Source organism: Neopsephotus bourkii, unplaced genomic scaffold, assembly GCF_033783945.1.
Source record: "Neopsephotus bourkii isolate Nb327-2 ecotype Australia unplaced genomic scaffold, CSIRO-AGI_Nbou_v1 NB_1036, whole genome shotgun sequence".
NCBI classification, from domain to species: domain Eukaryota; kingdom Metazoa; phylum Chordata; class Aves; order Psittaciformes; family Psittacidae; genus Neopsephotus; species Neopsephotus bourkii.
Window position 1 is genome coordinate 4,225,450 of NW_026901525.1, and position 20,768 is coordinate 4,246,217.

Below are 20,768 nucleotides of genomic sequence, written 5' to 3' on the forward strand. Positions count from 1 at the left end.
CAGGAGGCGTGGGGGCACCAGTACGGGTGTATTTGACCGGGCAGGATCCACCCGCCCTCCCGATCCCAGCGGAGCTGTACTACACCCGCCTCCCGCCCCCGCGGGCCAGGCACAGCCCCGGCACAGCGGGGAAACAATATTAACAGCACAGGCGGGGGACGGGGGCACGGCGGGACCCTCAGCCGAACGGGCCCTTGACGTTCTTGGGCTGGAAGAGGGGCTGCTCCATGGGCAGCGCCCCCATGCACTCCGCCGGGCTGCAGTGCCCCGTCTTGCCTGGCTGCCCCGTGGCACCGGGCGGGCCGGGGATGCCGGGGATGCCCTGCTGCCCCACGGGGCCGGGGGGGCCCATCTTCCCATAGCCTGGGGGCCCTTGGGGACCTGGAAGAGAGAAAGGGGGGGTGGCAGGGTGTGGGGATGAGTGCAGGCCCCACCATGGGGCTGGTGGGGACGAGGAGGGAAGGGTCTCACCTGGGGGTCCCGGGGGACCACTGTCCCCCATCAGCCCCACGCCCTTCTCTCCTTTCTCTCCTTTGGCGCCCGGCTCACCTGGAGGAGATGTGCATGGAGGAGGGTGAGACCCCAGCACCGGGGTGACAGCGCCGCGACGGGGGAGGCGGGGAGCAGCACCTACCCCGCATGCCCGGCACACCCTGCCGGCCCTCCCTGCCGATCTGCCCCGGCATCCCTGGGGAGCCGGGCGGGCCCGGCCGGCCGGGCAGCCCATCCTTCCCCGGGGGACCGGGTCTCCCCGGGGATGCCACCATCTCCACCGGGAAGTGCAGCCGGGAGGTGTAATAGGCCATCCGCTCTGCGGGAAGAGGTGGCTGCGCTCAGCACCGGCGGGGACAAGGTGATGCCGGGGGGTGACCGGCCCTTGCCCCCCCACCCCGTTACCATCAAACATCTTGTTGAGCTCCTGCCGGATGAACCTCTTGATCTCGTCGTAATTCACCACATCTCCCTGGGGGACACACGTGAGGGGACGCTGCCACTGGCCCCCCGGGGGACAGGGGAGGGTCCTGCCCCCCAGCAGCTGCTCCTTACCATCATCCCGGGGGGTCCCGGCAGCCCGGGGCTGCCCGCGGGGCCCGGTGAACCCGGGGGACCCCTCTCTCCTGCAGGTCCCCGTGGTCCCACGAGCCCCATGGAGCCGCTTTTCCCGGGCCCCCCCGGCATGCCGGCTCTGCCCTTCTCCCCAGGGTATCCGCGCTCGCCGGGGGATCCAGCATCACCCTGGGAACAGACGTCAGGGCTGGCACCCCCTGCCCTCAGAGGGACGTGGGGTGCCGGGAGGGGCACAGCCAGGCTCTGCCCTCACCTTCTGCCCAGCCGGTCCTGCGATGCCAGGTTTTCCTGGGGGACCCTGGGGGGACACAGAGGAGCAGGGTGGCAGCGATGTCCCCAGCACGGGCAGGCCAGAGCCTGCCACCACCCAGCCGCAGGTCCCCCTGTGCGGGAGAGCCGGCAGCCGCACTCGTACCTCTTTACCCACGGGTCCGTCTGGTCCCTGCTCCCCCTGTGGAACCGAAGCGGGGCAGCGTGAGGCGGTGCTGCCCTGCAGGCGCCCCTGCACCGGAGCGCAGGGCCCTGTCCCCCTCCCGTGCCCGCCGCACTCACCGGTGGCCCTGGGTGGCCGGGGGGTCCCGGCTGTCCTGGCATCCCGGGCAGGCCTCGCTCCCCCGCGGAGCCGCGCTCGCCCTTCAGCCCCTGCAGGGAGGCAGGAGGAGGGAGCCAGGAGCATCTGCAGGGACGGGGTCCCCAGAGCTGCTCCCATGGCGCCCACCCGGCCCCACATCCCACAGGCACCACTCACCACTCCAGCGAGGCCAGCAGGACCCGGCTGCCCCGGGGTGCCAGGGGGTCCCTGCAGGCAGAGGGGAGGGTGTCAGCTCGGGGGCACCATGGCAACGTCCCCACTCCATGTGCCAGAGGGAGATCCCATCCATGGGGACCATCCCGGTGTGCCAGGGAGAGCAGGACCAACTTACAATGAGCCCTGGGGGTCCCTGCCGGCCTTGGGGTCCCATGGGTCCAGGCTCACCCTGAGGAAAGCAGGGGGATGAGGGGCCCATCCAGCTCAGGGCTCCCAGCACCCATCCCCTTGCTCACCTCTGCTCCTGGCCGGCCCGTGCTCCCCGGGGGACCAGGTTGGCCGCAGTCACCCTGGAAAGAGGAAGGGACACCAGGGGCAGTGCAGTGTGGTCCCTGGGGCTATCACCACTGAGTGTCCCCAGTGCCACCATCACTCACCTTTGGTCCCGGGAGACCCGGGTGCCCCGTCTTCCCCTTGAAACCCTGGAGAGAGAAAGGAGCTGAGGGGGTCCCCGTCCTGCAGCACCAGGATGGGGGCATGCCCGCCCCTTGTGCCCACCCACCCCAGCACCAGGGAGGGGTGACAAGGGCGGTTGTCACTCACCGGAGGACCCATCATCCCTGGTGGCCCAGGGGGGCCGGGGTCACCCTGGAGGGAAAGAGACAGAGGGTGTGGGTGTCCTGGGGGGTGAGGGGTGGCTGTGTTGCCCCCCCCCCCCCGGGCACCCCCATGGGTCCCACAGCCTCACCCGCTGCCCTGGCTTGCCATCCTTGCCGTCCAGTCCCTCCAAGCCAGCGGGCCCCTGTGGGGACAAGGTGAGGGGGTCAGGGGGTGGCTTGCACTGAGGGGCTCTGGGGGTCCCCCAGGGCATGGGAATGAGTCCAGCAGCAGCACTCCCCAGCAGCACCACGATATCGGTGGTTCTGCCCCCCATGGGGGGGTCTTACCTGGATGCCTGGGGGTCCGGGGGGCCCGGGGGGCCCTGGCATCCCCGTGGGGCCCCGAATGCCCTCGCTGCCCTGCAAGAGCCACAGGGAGTCACAGGAACAGCCGGGGATGGGCCCCAGAGCAGGGACCAACCTGGCCACCAGTCCGAGGGATGAGGGTGCCACCACCCAGCCATGTCCCGGTGGTACTGCACCGTGTCAGTGCACGGTGGCACTCACACACAGCGCTCACCTTCTCCGCTGCAGGTCCCGGTGGCCCGGCTGGCCCGACCTTCCCTGGGAAGCCGGGGGGTCCCTAAGGAAAAGAGCAGCATTGAGTGAGGGGAGAGCCCGGCCCCGCAGAGCACCGACTCCAGGCTCAGTGCAGTGCCTGCTCTCTGCACTTCATCCCATGGGATGTGCCCGTGTCCCCGGGGTGGAACCCTCCATCCCCTCCTGGCCCCATGGGGACACAGCCCGGGACATGCACTGTGCTGGAGCACCGCTCCCGCAGCCCCTTTGGGATGCACTCACCGGTGGTCCCGGGAAGCCAGGCTGGCCCTGGAAACCCTGCAGAGACACAAGGGCTGAGCAGGACCCCGAGGGCCGCATCCTGCCCCGCGGGGGCCCCGGCGGTGCTCACCTGCTCCCCCTTCTCACCAGCGCTGCCAGGGAGCCCACGCTCGCCCCTTGGCCCCTGTGTAAAGAGAGGGTGAGGAGGGTGAGGAGCATCTCACTGCACCCACAGTCCCCCCATCGCTCCCACAGCCCCCGGGACCTACCGCTGGCCCTATGGGGCCGGGGAGACCGTCCAAGCCAGGAGGTCCCTGGGAAGGGAAGGAACAGGTTGGATGGATGTGGCTGGAAGGACCTCAGCCCTGGTGCCCACAGCGAGAGGGGCGCTGGGAGAGCCCCCAGCCCCACAGCAGGGCCCCAAGTGACTCACCAGCTCCCCTTTCTCCCCAGGGGGGCCCACGTAGCCTCGCTCGCCTTTGATGCCCTAGGGAAGGAAGGAGATGAAGGCTCCATGCAGGACAAAGGATGGGCTGAGACATGGAGCATGGATTGAGGAAACATGGGCACAGACACAGGATGCACAGGGAAGAGATGGGGTGAACAGAGAGGAGCCGGGAATGTGTGGGACGGGATGGATGGGACAGGGATGAGCCCTGCAGGGACAGGGTGCTCATTGCCCATGGGGGTCCCTGCCCCAGCTGCATGGGGGGCCCCCACCAGGCACCAGGGGGGTACACGGGGACACAGGAGGTGGCAGGGGCTGCCTGGCCCCGCAGTACTCACAGGGAGGCCGGGGGGCCCCGTCGCCCCCGGGTAGCCGGGCTGCCCTGGAGGTCCCTGCACAGGAGGAGGATGATGCTGAGCCCCCTGCACTGCTCCTGCCCCATGCCCGAAGCCCAGCGGGCAGCACCGTCCCCACGTCCCCGCTGCCCACGGGGCACTCACCGGCTCCCCTTTGGCTCCAGCAAGCCCGGCAGGGCCACGTTCCCCCTGGAGACCCTTGGGAGGGAGAAGAGAGGAGCTGCAGGGGGGCTCCTGCAGCCCCTGCCCCGGCTGCAGCCGCAGCACAGCCGGGGATGAGGACCCGGGCACGGCCCCTGGGGCCTGGGACCTGCACCAGCCCCGGGCAGGAGCCGCTGGGCACCCAGGGGTGGCCGGGGGACACCCAGGCAGGGGCCACTGCTGCGGGCAGGACCCAGGGGCAGCCCTGGAGCCACGGGCAGCTCAGCCCATGGGGTGCCAGCTCCCAGCACCCCGGCCACGCACCAGGACACGCTTAGACCACAGCTGCATCCTGGTTCCCAGGCACGGGTGACATGGGCTCCGTGTCATGGGAGCACTCAATGGGTTAGTGGGGTGATGTGGTGTTGCAGCCTGGACAGCACACGCTGGCACACCGCAGAGCGACGACCCACACAGACCCACAGAGACCCACACAGACCCACACAGACCCACACAGACCGTGGTGTTACAGGGACATTCGTGGACGAAAGGACAGGAGCAGGACACAACCGGCACAAAGAGCCACCGGCACAGCCCCACTGCCACCTCGTGCGAGGAGGGAGCACAGGGGGAGCAGGATGAGGATGGAGGTGAGGACGGATCAAGGTGAGATGGAGGTGAAGATCAAGATGGAGGTGAGGACTGAGGTGGAGACCAAGAGCAAGGTGGAGATCAAGATGAGGATGGAGATGGTGGTGGAGGCTGGCTGCCAGCTGGTCCCTGGCACCCTGACGGCAGCCTGGGGACTGCTGCTGCCCTCAGCACACGCAGGTCCCACGGCGATAAAGGGCCCCAGCACAGGGCCCCGGGAAGATCATTCCCGGGTCTGCCGAGACCCCCTGCATAGGGATGGAGGAGATGAAAATGGGAGGATGGAGATGGGTGAAGGTGGGGGGCAGCTGGGCTGCGGCTGCTCCCGGGGCACAGGGACACGGGACACAGCCAAACCAAGCGGCAGCAAGAGGCACAGAGCAGAGCCGTGCTGGGTCCTTACGGGCAGTCCGGGTGCGCCAGGCGTTCCAGGAAAACCTGGAGGGCCCTGAGGGGAGAAACAGGGAGGTCACAGCCTGGAAGTGGCACCCAGAGCCCGGGCTGAGTCCTGGGGGTTCCATGGAGTGGCTGGGGAGGGGCTGGCTTGGCCTCAGCCTCCCACCAAGCCGGGTTCCTGCTCCGTCTCCAGGCTGGCAACACTTCCACCTCCATCTCCAGCCTCACTGGGAACAGCCGTGCTGTGCTGCACCTCCTGGCCATGACCCTGGCGCTCCGCTCATCACCACGGCCTCAGAGCGGGGCATCGGAGCCCCCTTGTGAACTGCAGTGGGGGGCTCCAAGTCCCTCAGGACTATACCATGATGCCCACAGAGCCTGGCAGCCCCCCCCCCGGCTGGGTTTACTTACGATGGGTCCGGGTGGCCCTGGGGGTCCCCGCACTCCTGGTGAACCCTGGGGGGAGACGTGCATTGGATGTGACCAGAGCGGGGACAGGGCCCGGCTCTGAGGGGCACTGAGAGCCCCACAGGGGCTGGATGCCGGGCCCGGTGCGGGTGCGGGTGCGGGTGCGCACGGACCTGCTCTCCCCTCTCGCCAGGCATCCCTGGAGCGCCCGGCAGCCCGGGCTCACCCGCGCAGTGCGGGTCGGGGCTGTCACCCTGCGGGGAGCGGGGACGCGTCAGGAGCCGGGGCCGGGTCCCGCTCAGGCCCGCGGCTGAGCCCCGCCACTGCCCCCCCAAGCCCCGGCGGGTCCCGCAGCGCGGGTGCGGGGCCGCAGCTCCGCCGCAGGGCCGCGAGGGGGCGATGCGGAGCGGGGATCACTCACCCGGGCCTCCTCCGCCCTCGGGAGCTGCGCCAGGCACTGCAAGGAGAGGCGGGGGTCACCCGGGCACCCCCGCGGGGGCAGAGCCCGCATCCCGCACCCGTTGGGGCCCACCCCCCCCCGGGCCCCGTTGCGGTGGCAGGAGCGGTGCATGGGAGCAGGACCCAGCGCATGCCAAAGCTGCCTTGCAGCGCTGCTGTGTGAGCGCCGCCCTTCGGGCCGGCAGGAGCAGGGGCTGCGGGCACCGGGATCCCAGCGGTCAGCACCGACACCCACCTGGGCGCACGCCTCGCTGCCGGGGGCGCCCGGCATCCCCCCGGGGCCCTGCTGGCCATTGGCACCACCGGGCGCTTCGAAGGCTGCCTGCAACTGCGCGCAGTCCCCGCACAGGGTCTGGGGGGAACATGGGGGTCAGGGGCACCCTGAGGTGCTGGGGACCCCCGGGCACGACCCGCTCTCACCTTCAGCACCTCCATGTTCCTCTCTGCCATGATGGCCAGCGGGCCCTGGAAGAGATGCAGGAGGGATGGGGCTGGTCCCTGTGCCGCAGGAGCAGGATGGACGGATGCAGGGGCACAGCTGGTACCTACCAGGTCTCCGGCTGGCCCAGGCAGTCCCGGCAAACCGTTGTGTCCTGGCATTCCCTAAAGCCAAGGAGGGAGCTTCACTGTTTAACCCCTGTGCTAAAAGCTGGGCAGGATCAGTCCCTGCTCCCATCTCCCAGTTCTCACCTGGCGGCCTGGGGCACCGGGAGGGCCCGGGGGCCCGGGAGCTCCGGGGGGACCCTGCAACACCCCAAGACACAAACAGAGAGAGGTGGGGAGGAGGTGGTGGGGATGGGGGGGCTCAGCACAGTGAGGGCAGCACCCACCTGTGGGCCCGGCTGCGGCTGCCAGCTCATCCCTGTCCATAGGCCTGGGGCTCCCTGGGGCAGAGGGAAAAGGAAGAGGGGTCAGGGGGGTGAAGCAGAGCTGGGGTTGCCCATGGGTGCTGGGGGTATCCATGGGTGCTGGGGGTATCCATGGGTGCTGGGCCCTGGGGCGGGGCATCCATGGGTGCTGGGTGGGTGCTGGGGGTCCATGGGTGCTGGCCATGGGTCTGGGGCGCCCATGGGTGCTGGGGGTATCCATGGGTGCTGGGGGTATCCATGGGTGCTGGGGGTGCCCATGGGTGCTGGGGGTGCCCATGGGTGCTGGGGGTATCCATGGGTGCTGGGGGTGCCCATGGGTGCTTGCAGTGCTTACCGGCATCCCTGCATAGCTGGGGTCCTGGCGCAGGCTGGGGGGGCAGGAGCATTCCCCAAGGTCACCCTGCAGAGAGGGGAGGTGAGGGCAGGGAAGGTGATGGGGGGCACAGGGTGATGTGGGGGTACAGCCTGACCCCAACCCCAGCTCACCTTCTCGCCTCGGGCGCCCTTCTCCCCCTGTGAGGAGGAAAGCCACAGATGAGCATCAACAAGAGGCCGCTGGACCCCCCCCGCTCCCCCCTCCATGGCTCAGCGCCCTGCTGTGCCCAGCACGTACCGGCAGCCCGCTGGACCCGGGTGCCCCGGGGAGCCCCGGATGCCCTTCGGGGCCCTGTGAGGAAGAGGAGGGTGAGGAAGCTCTGGGCTCAGGCCCTGCTGTGGTTTACAACAAGGGATGCGCAGTGATGCCCACCCAGGACTTACCGGTGGCCCTGCGATACTGGTCCCTGGTGGCCCCGGGGGTCCCGCAGCACCTTTGGGCCCCGGAGATCCCTGCAGAGGAAGGAGAGCAGGAGCTGGGGGCAGTGGAGAGGGAGGGGGGGCTGGGGGATGCTCCCTTACCTTGGCACCTTTCTCTGCCGGCAGCCCTGGGGGGCCCTGTGGTCCGGGGGGGCCCTGGGGGTAGGAGAGGGTGTTAGGTGCCCCCAGCAGCCCCAGACAGCCCATGGAACCGTGGAACGGGTTGGGTGGAAGGGACCTCAAAGCTCCTCCAGCTCCAACCCCTGCCACGGGCAGGGACCCCTTCCACTGGAGCAGCTTGCTCCAAGCCCCTGTGTCCAACCTGGCCTTGAGCACTGCCAGGGATGGGGCAGCCAAAACGCTACTTACGGGTGTCCCGGGTGCTCCGGTGCTCCCGGGCTCTCCCTGCGAAAACCAGAGAGCATGAGAGCTGGCAGAGCCACATGGCATGGTACAGCACAGCATGGAACAGCATGGCACAGCATGGCACGGTACAGCACAGCACGGCACAGCATGGCACAGCATGGCACGGTACGGCACAGCATGGCACAGCATGGCACAGCATGGCACAGCATGGCACGGTACAGCATGGCATGGCACGGCACGGCACAGCATGGCACAGCATGGCACAGCATGGCACAGCACGGCACAGCATGGCATGGTACAGCACAGCAGGGCACAGCATGGCACAGCACGGCACAGCACGGCACAGCACACATGGCATGCAACGGCACAGCAGAGCAGGCACAGCACGGCACACATGGACACGGGCATGGCACAGCACGGCACAGCATGGCACGGCACAGCACAGCATGGCACAGCACGGCACAGCATGGCACAGCACGGCACGGCACGGCACAGCATGGCACAGCATGGCACAGCACGGCACAGCATGGCACAGCATGGCACGGCACAGCACAGCACGGCACAGCATGGCACAGCACGGCACAGCCACAGCGGCACAGCACGGCACAGCACGGCACAGCGGCACACTGGCACAGCATGGCACAGCACGGCACAGCATGGCACGGTACGGCACAGCATGGAACAGCATGGCACAGCATGGCACAGCATGGCACGGTACAGCACAGCACGGCACAGCATGGCACAGCACAACACTGCACACGGCACAGGCACGTACCTGTGGTCCCGGCTGGCCGATGCCCGGTAGTCCTGGCTCGCCCTATGGAGACAGAGGGGCAGTGAGCAGCCCCTGGCCCCCCATGGCCGGCCCCCCATGGCCCCGCTCACCTGCAGCCCCTTCAGCCCCATGGGCCCCTGGACCCCCGGCAGTCCCGGCTTCCCCTACAACAAACCAGCATCACCGCAGGGCACGGTGCCACCTCTGGGCACCCCCCGCAGTGGGGACAGGGCACTCACGGCTCTGCCCGGCTGGCCGATGCCTGGGGGGCCCTGGTCCCCTTTGGGCCCCGGTTTTCCAGGGATGCCGACCACCTCCCCATGTGGAGCAGGACCAGGCTCGCAAGCATCTCCCTGCAGAGGAGGGAGCACAGGAGGGCAGACTGGGACGGGTGACACCCCAGGGACGGGATGCAGGTCCCCATACAAGAGCGGGGCTCTCACCTTCTCGCCTTTGGGACCGGCTGGACCCCTGAGGCCGGGCTCACCCGACAGCCCCGGGACTCCGGCCATGCCTGGGGTGCCCGGGTCCCCGGGGCTGCCTGCGTCCCCCTGCCAGAGAGAAGGGACAGGGCTGGCACAGGGCAGGGGCACAGCGCTCCCCCAGCCCCACAGCTGGGGGGGGTCCCAGCCCCATTGGAACCCCGTTCCCAGCGCCGCTCACCTTCTGCCCCTTCTGCCCAGCATCCCCGGGCCTGCCCTAGGGAAAGGAGCAATGGCTCAGGCTGGAGCATCCCCCAGGGAGCACCCGTGGGGGGGGGCACTCACCGCTCTGCCGGGGGGGCCGCTCTGGCCCCTCTCCCCCGGTGGTCCCGGCACCGCCAGCACCGTGGCAGCCCCTTCGAGGGCCTGTGGCACAGGAGGGCACTGCCCGCACGGCTCCCCCTGCGCAGGGGACATCCCGGTTGGTTGGAGCTTGGCTTTGGGGACCAGAGCTTTGGGGGGCAGCTCAGAGCCCCTCACTGCTGTCCCCCCCCCGCCTCAGGGCTGTGCCATGCAGTGAGCTGCACAGGTCTCAGCTGGGGGGGTTCAGCACTCACCTTCTCTCCTTTGAGCCCCCGCACACCCGGATCACCCTTGTGTCCCGGGAGACCCTGCAGGGAGAACCCGCAGTGGAGGTGACCCTACAGCCCCCGGCACCCGGCTCCTGCACCCCTGGGTCCCAGCACCCACTCACCGGTGTGCCTGTGGGTCCCTGCTGGCCACCATCCCCCTGGAAGGCAGCAGGGTTATGACCGGCCCCAGAGGAAGCCGAACTGCCCCATCCCCATGGGGTGATGCAGCCACTTGGGTTTGGGGGTCACTCACCTTCTCCCCCTTGATGCCAGCCAGCCTGGGGAGCCCCTCTTCGCCCTGTCCGACACCCCATGGAGTTACACACCCAGCCCCAGGGTGCCCCTCGGGCACAGCAGGGGGGCTCAGCCCCACGTACTCACCACGGGGTCACCCCGCAGCCCCCCGCTGGGTGCCCGCAGCAGCGCGGCGAGGACGCGGTCATCGCAGGCCAGGCAGGAGTCCCCCTGGGAGGGCAGGGAGGGGACACGGCTCAGGCCCAGGCCGAGCGGGCCAGAGGATGAGGGGATGGGCACTGACCTTGTCCCCTTTCAGCCCTTGGATGCCGGGGTCTCCCTGGGAAGGAAACACAGGAGCTGGTCCCGGTGCTGCTCAGCATCCCCCTGCTCCGGCTGGATGAGCCCCCCCTCGGCCCCATGTCACCTACCCTGTCCCCTTTGGGTCCTGCAGGTCCGGGTCTGTCCTGAGGAGGGGGAAGCGAAGAGGGAGCGTGAGGGACGCGGAGGGAGCCCCTGCCCTGCCCCTCAGCCCCCGCGCTCACACTCACCGAGGCACCGTCCCTGCCGGGCGCTCCGGGCGCTCCCCTGGGTCCCGGTTCTCCGGGCAGCCCCATGGCACCGAGCACCCCCTCGGGCAGCGTGGGGCAAACCTCGCAGGGCTCCCCCTGCCCGTGGGGACAGTGAGGGTCAGCCCGGGGGGGCCGAGCAGCCCCGCGCCCCGAGCACGGGCTCTGCGGGGGGGCCGTGCCAGCGGGGTCTGCCCGTGCCCGTCCCTGCGTCCCCCAGCTGCTGCACCCACCTTGTCTCCTTTCGGCCCCAGGATGCCGGGAGGACCCTGTGGGATGAAGCCAGGGAATGAGGCTGCTTTGGGAGCCCCCAGGCCAACGTTTGACCCGGCAATGCCACCAGCGCCCCCCAGTCCCTGCCACCAGCGCCCCCCAGTCCCTGCCACCCCCTATAGCATGGGATGATCCCAGCTCCAGGTGAGCCACCGGCTCTCCCAAACCCTGCTCCATGCTTGAGCCCGGATCCCATCACTGCTCCGGCCAAGCAGCCCCGACCCGAAGCCAAGAAACCCATCCCTGACCCCAGGCCTTGGCTCCAGGCTCATGGTACTCACGGGCATCCCAGGGGATCCTCCAGGTCCAGGAGCTCCGGAGCTGCCCTGGAGCCAGAGGTGGGAGAGCCTGAGCTCAGCAAGGGACAGAGCCGCAGCCCTGGGCTTCCCTTCACCCCTGGGGGTCCTGTCCCCCAAGACAAGGTTTGGGCCACCCGGCTGGGGCTCTCCGGGTCGGCAGCACCACGAGCCAGCACTGGCTCAGCCGCTTGGATGCGGCTCCAGCCGGGAATCCTCGGCGCAGCCCATGGCCATGCCAAGGGCAGCCAGCACCGCCTTGCCCCCAGCTCACCTTTTCTCCCTTTGGACCTGGGGGGCCACCAGGGTCTCCCTGCAATGCATTGAGGAAGGTGTCAGCCTGGGTGCCCCACGGCAGAGCCACTGCCTGCAGAGCCGGGAATGCCGCAGCCCCACGGCACAGGCTCCTTACCGGCTTCCCTGGAAAGCCGATCCCAGGAGATCCTGGCTTCCCCGGCGGCCCCGGCTCCCCGGCCAGCCCCTCGGGTCCCACCAGCCCGGGGTCACCCTGGAAGGCAAAGGGGGGGGGCAGTGCTGGGGATGCCCCAGGATGCCCTGGTTCCCACCCGTTCACCCCCAAACCCCAGCTCTTACCTTCTGCCCCTTGGGTCCCACCACACAGATCTCTCCGGGCCGGCCCTGCCAGGGGGGAGCAGGGTGTGAGCGCCCCACACGTGCAGCGCCACGGGGAGGGGGGGCCAGCAGCAGGACCCCAGTGCCCGGGGGGAGCCCCAGGGGATACCCAGGTACCGCCCAGCGCTACTCACATCGCGCCCCGGGCGCCCCGGCTTGCCCTGTAGTCCCCCGTCGCCCTTCTCACCCTTCTGGCCCTGCAGGGCACAGAGACGTCACCCCTGGCAGGTCCTGGAGCCTCCAACACCACCACAGGACCCATGGGGCTGCTGCGATGCTGGGACCTGCAGCGGCGCTGGACTCACCTTCTGCCCATCGCTGCCGGCTGTCCCCGGTATTCCCTGCAAGGGAAAGTGCGTGCCCATGGACGGGCTGATGCAGGGCTTCCCTCCTGCTCCTTCCGCCCCACCAGCACCCACTGAGCTGTCTCCTCCGGGCTGCACCCCCACATCCCAACCCGGGGTACACAGGAGACATGGGGGGGATGCACCCCATGCTCAGCCCCATCCATAGACCATCACTCACCGCCTCTCCACGCTGCCCCTTCTCGCCCCGCGGCCCCTCGGCGCACTGGGGAGGATGAGGAAGGAGTGGGGTGAGGGTGGGCAGCACCCAGCGGGGTGCACAGAGGGTTGGGGGGGTCTCACCTGCACGGGGCCGCCGGGGTGGGTGCGCACACAGTCAGCGCCCTGAGGAAGGGGAGAGCAGCTCAGGGCTCTGCCTGCACCAGCCATGGCCAGGGATGGGGGGGCATGGGGGCAGGAGCAGTGGGACCCCCTTGTGCTGCCTCAGCAGAGGGGTCCCTGCCCGGGGCACTCACACGCTCGCCTTTCTCCCCCTTGCTGCCGGTGGTGCCGGGCAGACCTCGCTCGCCCTTCCCACCCTGCAAGAGAGGGGAGATGTGGGCGGTGAGAAGGGCGCGGGTGCCCCCATGCCCACAGCTCCCGGGCAGGGATGCTCCAGGCACAGCCAAAGCTCCGTGTGGCCGCACTCCTGCTGGAGCCGGGCTCTGTGTGTGCTGGGGGGGGGAGCAAACCTACCTTTGGACCTGCGGGGCCAAGCGTGACCTAGGGAGGAAGGGGAAAGGTGCCCTGCAGTGCCCTGAGCCCCTCCAAAGAGCATCAGGAGAGAGCCCCATCCCTGCCATGGGCACCACCCCCCAACACCCTGTCCCCGAGTGCCACCCCAGGAGCCCCATGGGGCATGTGGGCTCTCAAACACCCAAACATCCCCACACCTCCAGCCAGAGGTTGCCTTAGGATGGAGCCACATCTGGAAGGGATCGGAGACTTTCTCTTCCCTGCAGCCAGATGTTGATGGGCTCCAGGCCAGGAGGAGCTGTGGTCATGGGGGGCTCACACCCCCCAAATCAGCACCATGGTGGCTGTCCCCATCCCCAGCTCAGCTCAGCCTGGCCCTGGCAGTCTCCGTGTTGGGGTCCCCATCTCCCGCCAGCAGGACCAGTGCTGCCCAGTGGCACACTCACGTTTGCCGAGGCCGTTTGTGACGAGCAGGGTGGGCACTGGAAGAGACGGGGATGGTGGTGGCTTGTGCCAGCTCCACGCACTGCCCACAGCACCCAAACCCCTCCAGCACCCGCAGCCCTGCAGCACCCACAGCCGGGACCAGCCTCACAGCCTCACCCTTCACTGGGTGCCCCCTGGTACCGGGTAGGGCCCAGTCACCCAGCAGAGCAGTGACATGGGGAAGGTGACAGGAGATGCATGGACCTCACAGCCTCAGGGCCCCCGGTCCAGCTGCTGGACCTGCTCTACAGCCCGGGGATCCCTGGTAAGGTCCCATATGGGGATGCAGCTACCGCAGGGAGATGAGGACATGTGGGGATGGGACATGGGGTGCACTGGAGACGCTTCCCGGCTCTGGCAGCGCTCCGGAGACACTCGGAGGGAACAAAGAGGCCCTTGGCTGCGGCTGGGATCGGTCCAGCACCAGCAGCGAGTGAGTGGGGCCTCAATTCCTGCTCGGGGGAGCAGAGCAGCCGCTTCTGCAGGGGTCCTGCAGCTCTGGCAGCAGCAGCAAGATCCCAAATGCAACGGGAACAGACCCAGCCCAGGGCATGGGCGGGCTCCTGGCCTGGCACCAGCATCAGCAGGAGGAAGGGGAGCAGAGCCAGCACCAGGGACTCTGCCACCTCCCCTCACCTCTCTGTGATCTCCCTTTGGGCCAGTCCTTCCTGAGGTCCTCAATGGCTCCTGCGGAGACAGAAGAGCACCCATGGGTGCTGCCTGCCTGTGCACCCCTGTGTTATCCTGCGTGTGGCACCCACGGTGAGGCCTGGCTCGGGCTGAGCCCCCCCAGAGCAGAGCAGGAGCATCCTGAGCCAGGCTGCGGGGATGCGGGAGCTCACCGTGCCCAGCGGCTCCTCCAGGCAGAAGCAGCGGGTGTAGAGGCGGCCCTCGGGCTGCGGCGACAGCTCGATCAGGTTGCTGCTCTGCACCAGCTCCGCTTGCCGACGCGTCTTGGGTGCTTCTGGGAGGCACTGCTGGGACAAAGAGGGGTCCTGGGGGGAGAGCCGGGAGCGCCCGTGCACCTCGGGAGAGGGGTGCATCCAGCACCATGCCCCACACTGGCCATGGGGGCAGGCAGCACCCCCGACCACCGGACGCAGGTGAGCTCTGCCCTGACCCTGCCTCGGTTTCCCCATTGGGAAGGCCCCTGTTAGGCGGTGGCAGGGCTGGGTCCGGGCGGAGGGGACTCACCCCGCTGGCCGAGATCTCGCAGCACCCCTCCTGCTTGGCCAGCTCGGCGTCGCAGTAGATCTGAGCCTGCTGGAGGTCGAACTGCAGCGGGACGGGGCGGGAGGTGAGGGGCAGGCGGGGGGGGGGGTCCTGCAGCCACCCGGCCCCCGCACTCACCCGCACAGGGGTGCCACGCGTGGCATCCAGCCCCAGCAGGGCATTGCCCTCCGTGGCCAGCGCCCGCCGCGCCGACAGCGGCTTGGAGGAGATGGAGGCGCAGTCGAGGTGCACGGAGACGGCGCGGCTCTGCACCGCCAGCACCACCTTGTGCCATGAGCCATCAAAGAGCGAGGCCACGGCCCTCCCGGAGAACACGGCGCTGACGAACGAGGACCCCGGAGCCCTGGCTTGAAATTCCAGGCTCTTCTCGGGGCCATGCACGGCGAGGGAGAGCTGGGCAGAGCGGGGCAGCGGGGTCAGGGCTAGCTCCCGACTGCCCTCTGGAGCATCCCTTGGCCCCTGGCAGTACCTGGGGGTAGCCCTGCCGGTCGCTGATCTGGAAGAGGTACCAGTGCTCCCCGGTGCTGTTCTTCTTCAGCAGCAAGGTGAGGACGAGGGTGAAGGTGTGGGGCAGCCCTCGGGGGAACACCTTCCTGCAGGGACCAGTGTCAGGGGTGCCCAGACCCTGCCCTGTGCTCCAGTGCTGGTGGCGGCGCTGGCCCCAGCACCCCAACCCCTGCAGCACCCACCACCATCACCCCAGAGCCACTGCCTCCACCTCACAGCCGCTCCTGGGATCCGTGCACTTATCACCACAGTGTCTGGTTTTGGCCCTGACCCCAAGGCTCCATGGGACGGATGCTCCCATGGCAGGGAGCATGGGAACCATTCCCAGTGGGATGTGCCCAGCTCGCCCGCAGCCTGCTCAGCCCTGGAAGTACTTTGCTCCAGGCTCTGTTCTGCTCCCCCCTCGGCTCCACACCAGTGGTTTTCCAAGCCACCGCTCTGGAGCTGGACCAAGGCGTGGGGAATAGGCCAGAGCCACCGGGCCCCTCTGCTCTCCATGGGGCACCACGGAGCAGGGCTGGGGGGGGCACCAAGGAGCACCCATGGGTGCCCCTCTGGAGCTTGTGACCTGGCTGCTGGGGCCACCTCCATGCTGAGCATGTGCCAGGGCTGGCTCTAGGCTGCTTCAGGCACCCAGCCAAGAGCAGCACAGTCTGGAGCATCCACCATCCTGAAGCCATCTAAGGACTTGGCTGCCCAGGTCAGGAGCCAAGGCTGGGACTCCATCACCCTCGGGAGAGCCCCATGCCAGGTGCAGCTCCATGCCAGCCCTGGGGCAATGTGGGGACAGGCAGGAGGAGGCAAACCACAGCAGCTTCCTTCTGAGGACACGGGCCTGCTCCCACCTCACCACACTGCAGCATCCGTGCCAGCCCGGCAGCGAGCACAGCCTCGGCACGGCCAGGACCGGGTCTGTGCGCGCCTCCCCCAGCAGCCCCACAGCCCCGGCAGCGCCTGCTCGGAGCTCAGCAGCATTTTGAGCCTGTCTGGACCCTGCCGAGCGCCTGCCAAGCTGAGGCCACGGAGCAGCCACGGAGCTGCAGTTGCGCAAGGCCTGGCTGCAGCCCAGCCCCACCGCTGCAGCCCATCTACTCTCTAGGAGAAAGGTGGCTTGGGCACCTCTGCGTGCCCCCAGTGCCACGGAGCTGCCTGGCATCTCCAGCGTGAGCTAAAGGCAAAGCTGAAGAGCTTCCCCCATCCCTAAAACACGGAGAAGGTGCCCAGAGATGCTTTGGCCACTGCAGTTCCCTGCCTTGTGCCGCCCACACTCACTGTGTCGGCTGCACCAGAGGCACAGCACCCAGGCGCAGCACCACCGGCCCCCGTGCGTGCCGGACCTTCTTGATGGAGGAGATCTTGAGCAGGTCGAACCTTTTAATCAGGTTAAAACCTACAGGACAAGAGCAGAGGAGGTGAGAGCTGGCCCTGGCATGGGCACTAGGGGTTGATGGTCGCCGCGTAGGGCACGGAGCCCATCCCCATGGAGTCGGGGCTGGCACAGACCCCATCTGCAGAGCAAGAGGGGCTTTTCCTTACCCGTCACATTCTCATACTTGTCCCCCACCAGGTCCTCATCCCAGAGCTGTGGGCACAGCTCCCCTGCAAGGTAAATCCGCACATCACCGCAGTGTCCCCGGGGCACGGGGCTGCTCTGCAAACAGGGTTGGGCTGCGCAGAGCTCCTCAAACCCAAGTGGGTCTGGGGGCTGCACAGCTCCAACAAACACCACAGCCCCTCGCAGCCAGCCCACCAGGAGCGAGGCACAGGGCTGGAAGGGGTGGGCAGTGAGCTCAGAGCTGGCCTGCGGGGGGCCCCCCCCCCAGCAAGTGTCCCAGGTGAAGCAAATGTGTGCTTGGAACCAAACCAGCCCCCTGGCTGGAATCAACATCAGGAGACTCAGATGGGTGCCGTGGACACCCAAGGTGGGGAAATGGCACCCAGATCCAGCCTTTGTGTGCTACCCTGGTGACATCCTCGGACCTGGTGGCCCTAGGGACAGGGTGAGGGCTCTGAGCCGCAGGGACCAGCGACGGTCCCAGGGATAGAGCTTTGCTGATGTATTTTTGCTCTAGCAGCATCAATCCACCTCCGCTGGTTGCTACCAGATGCTGGGAGGTGTGAGACAGAGAAGGGAACAAACCGGTACTGACAAAGGAATTTGTTTTTGTCTCGGTGCTCACCAGCCCTGAAGCAGGTTTGGCCCCTGATGATGGATTCACCCACCCCTTCCCAGCCCTCAGCCCTTCCCAAGGGGCAGCTCTGGCCCCAACAGCCCCACGTTCACCTCCACCTCGGCCCGAGGCATCTCCCCACGCTGACCCCTGGCTCGCACAGGGCCAGCAGCAGTGCAGGGAGGTGCACGTTGCCCCCCGGACCCTGACACGCGTCGCGTGGTGGCCGGGGCGAGCTCCCTCCCGCCGGTGATGAGATCATCCCCAGCGGGGCAGGGGTGGAAAGGGAACATGAATCACCCCAGAGCGGCCGCTGGGAAGCCTCTCCCCGCCCCAGCGCTGCCCCTTCCCTAACGAAGGGCCGGGATCCAGAACACGCTGGGCGCTGGTGCTGGCCGCGGGGTCCCTCGCATGGGTAAAGCCCCCCGGAGCAGCCACTGCTCCACCCCACAGTGACTGATGCAACCACGGCTTCGCTGCCAGTGGCTCCTCCCCACCATCCGCCTGGAGCTCCCCCCGAGTCGCAGCCAGCCCCACACTGGGACCCACACACAGTGGCCCCCATGGGCTCAGTCATCGTCCGGCTGTCCCCAGCTGCATGTGGACAGCACTGAACCCTCCACCGCTGGCATGGACCACGGCCAAACCTCTTCCCACCTCGCAGCCAGAAGCCAGATCCCCCTCGGGAGCCCAGTGCATCTTCACTGCTGCCCAGTGCTCCTGGATCACCTACACAGCAGCCCCAGACGGCGCTGCTTTGGCTGCCAGCTGGCACCAGGCACTCAGTGGCCGGAGCGTGGCCAAACCCCTTCTTCCCTCCATGAGGCCGCAGCATGTCCAGTGCTCAGCTGCGTCAGGGGTGATGCAGGGCTCTCCCTAGGCTGGCTTCCCATGTCAGGGTTCTCCCTAGGCTGGCTTCCCATGTCAGGGCTCTCCCTGGCCTCTTGCCTGCACGGGATGCTGAGCAAAGCCCCACAGCCCGGTGGCAGCACACAGCAGGGAGCTGATACACACAGCCACCACTACGGCCACCAGCGTGCCCTTGTGTGCAGTCCTGGCATGGCTCATGGTGTCCCCTGGGCACCACAGCCCTGTGATCCCTCCTTCTCCTCAGGCACAGGCAAGGAGCAGGGTGGGATTCTCCCATGACGACCCCAAGCCCTCGCTCCCAGTGCGCTTACCTTCTGCCGGTGGCAGCTCCTTCCCTTCACAGGCACTGATGACCCCCACGAGCATGAGGGCCCAGAGACCCCTCATGGTGCCCAGGGTAGTGGCTCAGGGTGATGTGGCTGCCTGCGAGGGAGAGAGAAGTGGCAGCAGCGGGGCAGGCACATGGCGGGCACGGATCACCAGCAAAGCCACCAGCACTGAGAGGATGCTGACCATGGCTCGGGCAGGTTTTGGAGGCTCAGCGTGGCCCCCATCCACTGCTGGATCCCCCATGTGCTCCACACCCAGCCCAAGCACACAGAACAAGCCCCAGCATCCCGGCATTCATGGGCTCAGTCCAACCCCAGCACCCGGATTTACTCCAAACATCTGGAAACGCAGAGGCTGAGGTGCCCCAGAGCAGGACTGGTGCCTCCTGCACGGACCCCCCCGGAAAGGTCTCGCTCCCTCCCGTTTTATCTCCTGATCCCATGTGGATCCCCGCTTGGCCCAGGCCCTGCAATTCCAGCCGACCTGGCTCCCTCCTGCCTGCTTCCTGCCACGAGGCAAGGCCGGGCTGCAGGAGCCGGCGCTGGGACACACCGGACACGCTCAGCTCCTCAGCACGGCAAGAGCAGGACCTGCATCCCTGCGCCTCCATCGCAGCCACAGCAACCGAGGACCCTTGTCACCGGCAGCCCTGCCTCCGCCTTGCCTGCACTTAGCTCTGTCGCACCCCCAGCTCTTCCCTGCCTGCACCTCCCGGCTCTCCTCTGCTGTGTCGGGCACCTCTTGAGCCCATCCTGCCCCCCCCGCACCCACCACTCCCTCATCCCGCTCCCGCCGCCCCCCGTCTTTCCAACCCTCGCACCCTCCGCACCGGCGGGTCCCCCCGGCCCCGGCCCTGCTCCCAGCCCCGGCCCCGGCCCCGGCCCGCCCCGGGGCGGTGATTAATGACGATAATTAACGGGGCACCGCCGGTTCCGCGCCCGCCCGACGGCGGCTCCGCGCTCTGCCCCGCTGCCCGTGCCCGGGGCTCACCTGGCGGGGCCGGGGCCGGGGCCGGGGCCGGGGCCGGGGCTGCCCGCGGAGGGAGCGGGTCCGGCCGGTCGGGGCGGTGGGAGCGCCGCGGGACACCGGGAGCTCCGCCGCCTTCCCCGCCTCCCTCCGGGGGGGCCCGGGCCGCCCCCGGCGCTGCCCGCCCTCCGCCTCCCAGCCTGGGGGGGCCCGAGCTGCCGCCCGCCTTCGCCTCCCCTCCCCTCCCTCCTCCTCCTCTTTTTCCCCTCCTCCTGTAGCGCCTCCCACCCGTTTCCCCCCTCCCTCCCCGGGGCTGGACCCCCGCCCGGAGGACAGGACCCATCCCGAGCTCCGTTCCCTGGCTTCCAGCCCTGTGGAGCAGCTCTTCATTCCCAGGGATCAGAGGGGACCCAGGTCGTGGCACTGAGGATGGGCACTGCTGGCCAGAATGGTCACCCCTACTGGGATGACGGTGTCCTCCTAGAGGGCTCCTCCAGTGCTTGGTGGCTTGGGCATAGTCTGCCCCAGGACAAGGTGCTGGGGCTCAGGATCTCTGCTGCCATCATCCCCCTGCTCCCCAGCAGTAGAGCCATTGACTCTCCAAGGCTGAACCATCTTCACTGGGCACTGGTTGGTTCCAGCACCCGTCCCAGCTCCCACCAGGAGCCACAGAGATGTGCCAGCCCCGGATACTGCACCACTGCCCTCAGTGCCTGGCTGCTCGGATCCATGCCAGCATCCCATGCCAAGGCGAGCCAGGCCATCTCGAGCCCCTGCAGGGGCAGGGAGCAGGTGGGGAACAGACCCACCCACCACAGCAAGTCACGCACTCAAGTTCGGGTCTGCGGGATGCAAAGCACCCATGGGTGTCCCCCTCCTTTCATCCCATCTCTGCAGGAAGCCCCGCACGGCACCACGAGGCCCCTGCTCAGCTGCTTTTCCTCCCGAACTGTGATGGATCTATTTACACGGAAGCTTTACAAACGCGTGTGCAGGACGCATCCATCTCAATGAAGGCGCCGCAATTAACAGCTGATATTTATTCAGCCCACAGTAAATAAGCTGTCGCGGGCAAACCAAGCGGCTCCACTCTGCCATTTATGCAGGGCCAGCCCCCGAGGTGCGGTGACAGAGCGCTCCATCCTCCCTCAAGGTTCCTGCTGCAGTAATTAAGGGTAATTAAAGCA

The 20,768-nt window shown here is 68.2% G+C and overlaps 1 protein-coding gene across 1 annotated transcript; it reads right to left on the bottom strand.

Annotated features, from left to right (window-relative positions):
- Nucleotides 1-9: 9 nt before the first annotated feature.
- On the bottom strand, nucleotides 10-18,711 carry COL16A1 (collagen type XVI alpha 1 chain). The gene is made up of 70 exons (XM_061360853.1): nucleotides 18,597-18,711; nucleotides 16,781-16,843; nucleotides 16,517-16,634; nucleotides 15,207-15,330; nucleotides 14,855-15,130; nucleotides 14,699-14,779; nucleotides 14,347-14,478; nucleotides 14,141-14,191; nucleotides 13,465-13,500; nucleotides 13,019-13,045; nucleotides 12,799-12,861; nucleotides 12,626-12,667; nucleotides 12,504-12,548; nucleotides 12,284-12,319; nucleotides 12,113-12,175; nucleotides 11,940-11,984; nucleotides 11,758-11,853; nucleotides 11,620-11,658; nucleotides 11,331-11,375; nucleotides 11,010-11,045; nucleotides 10,759-10,875; nucleotides 10,639-10,674; nucleotides 10,512-10,547; nucleotides 10,355-10,438; nucleotides 10,227-10,271; nucleotides 10,096-10,131; nucleotides 9,959-10,012; nucleotides 9,687-9,803; nucleotides 9,583-9,618; nucleotides 9,363-9,470; nucleotides 9,159-9,272; nucleotides 9,030-9,083; nucleotides 8,920-8,961; nucleotides 8,148-8,183; nucleotides 7,881-7,934; nucleotides 7,743-7,811; nucleotides 7,597-7,650; nucleotides 7,470-7,496; nucleotides 7,318-7,383; nucleotides 6,945-6,998; nucleotides 6,805-6,858; nucleotides 6,664-6,717; nucleotides 6,535-6,579; nucleotides 6,350-6,466; nucleotides 6,077-6,112; nucleotides 5,829-5,909; nucleotides 5,659-5,703; nucleotides 5,255-5,299; nucleotides 4,204-4,257; nucleotides 4,042-4,095; nucleotides 3,689-3,742; nucleotides 3,525-3,569; nucleotides 3,386-3,439; nucleotides 3,277-3,312; nucleotides 2,996-3,058; nucleotides 2,764-2,835; nucleotides 2,565-2,618; nucleotides 2,420-2,464; nucleotides 2,254-2,298; nucleotides 2,113-2,166; nucleotides 1,992-2,045; nucleotides 1,817-1,867; nucleotides 1,621-1,710; nucleotides 1,484-1,519; nucleotides 1,322-1,366; nucleotides 1,048-1,236; nucleotides 898-964; nucleotides 635-811; nucleotides 472-549; nucleotides 10-381 (listed from the first exon to the last, which is right to left on the bottom strand). Exons 1-70 carry the CDS (start codon nucleotides 18,670-18,672, stop codon nucleotides 179-181), a joined length of 4,830 nt encoding a protein of 1,609 aa, XP_061216837.1. The 5' UTR covers nucleotides 18,673-18,711; the 3' UTR covers nucleotides 10-178.
- Between the last annotated feature and the right edge of the window lie 2,057 nt (nucleotides 18,712-20,768).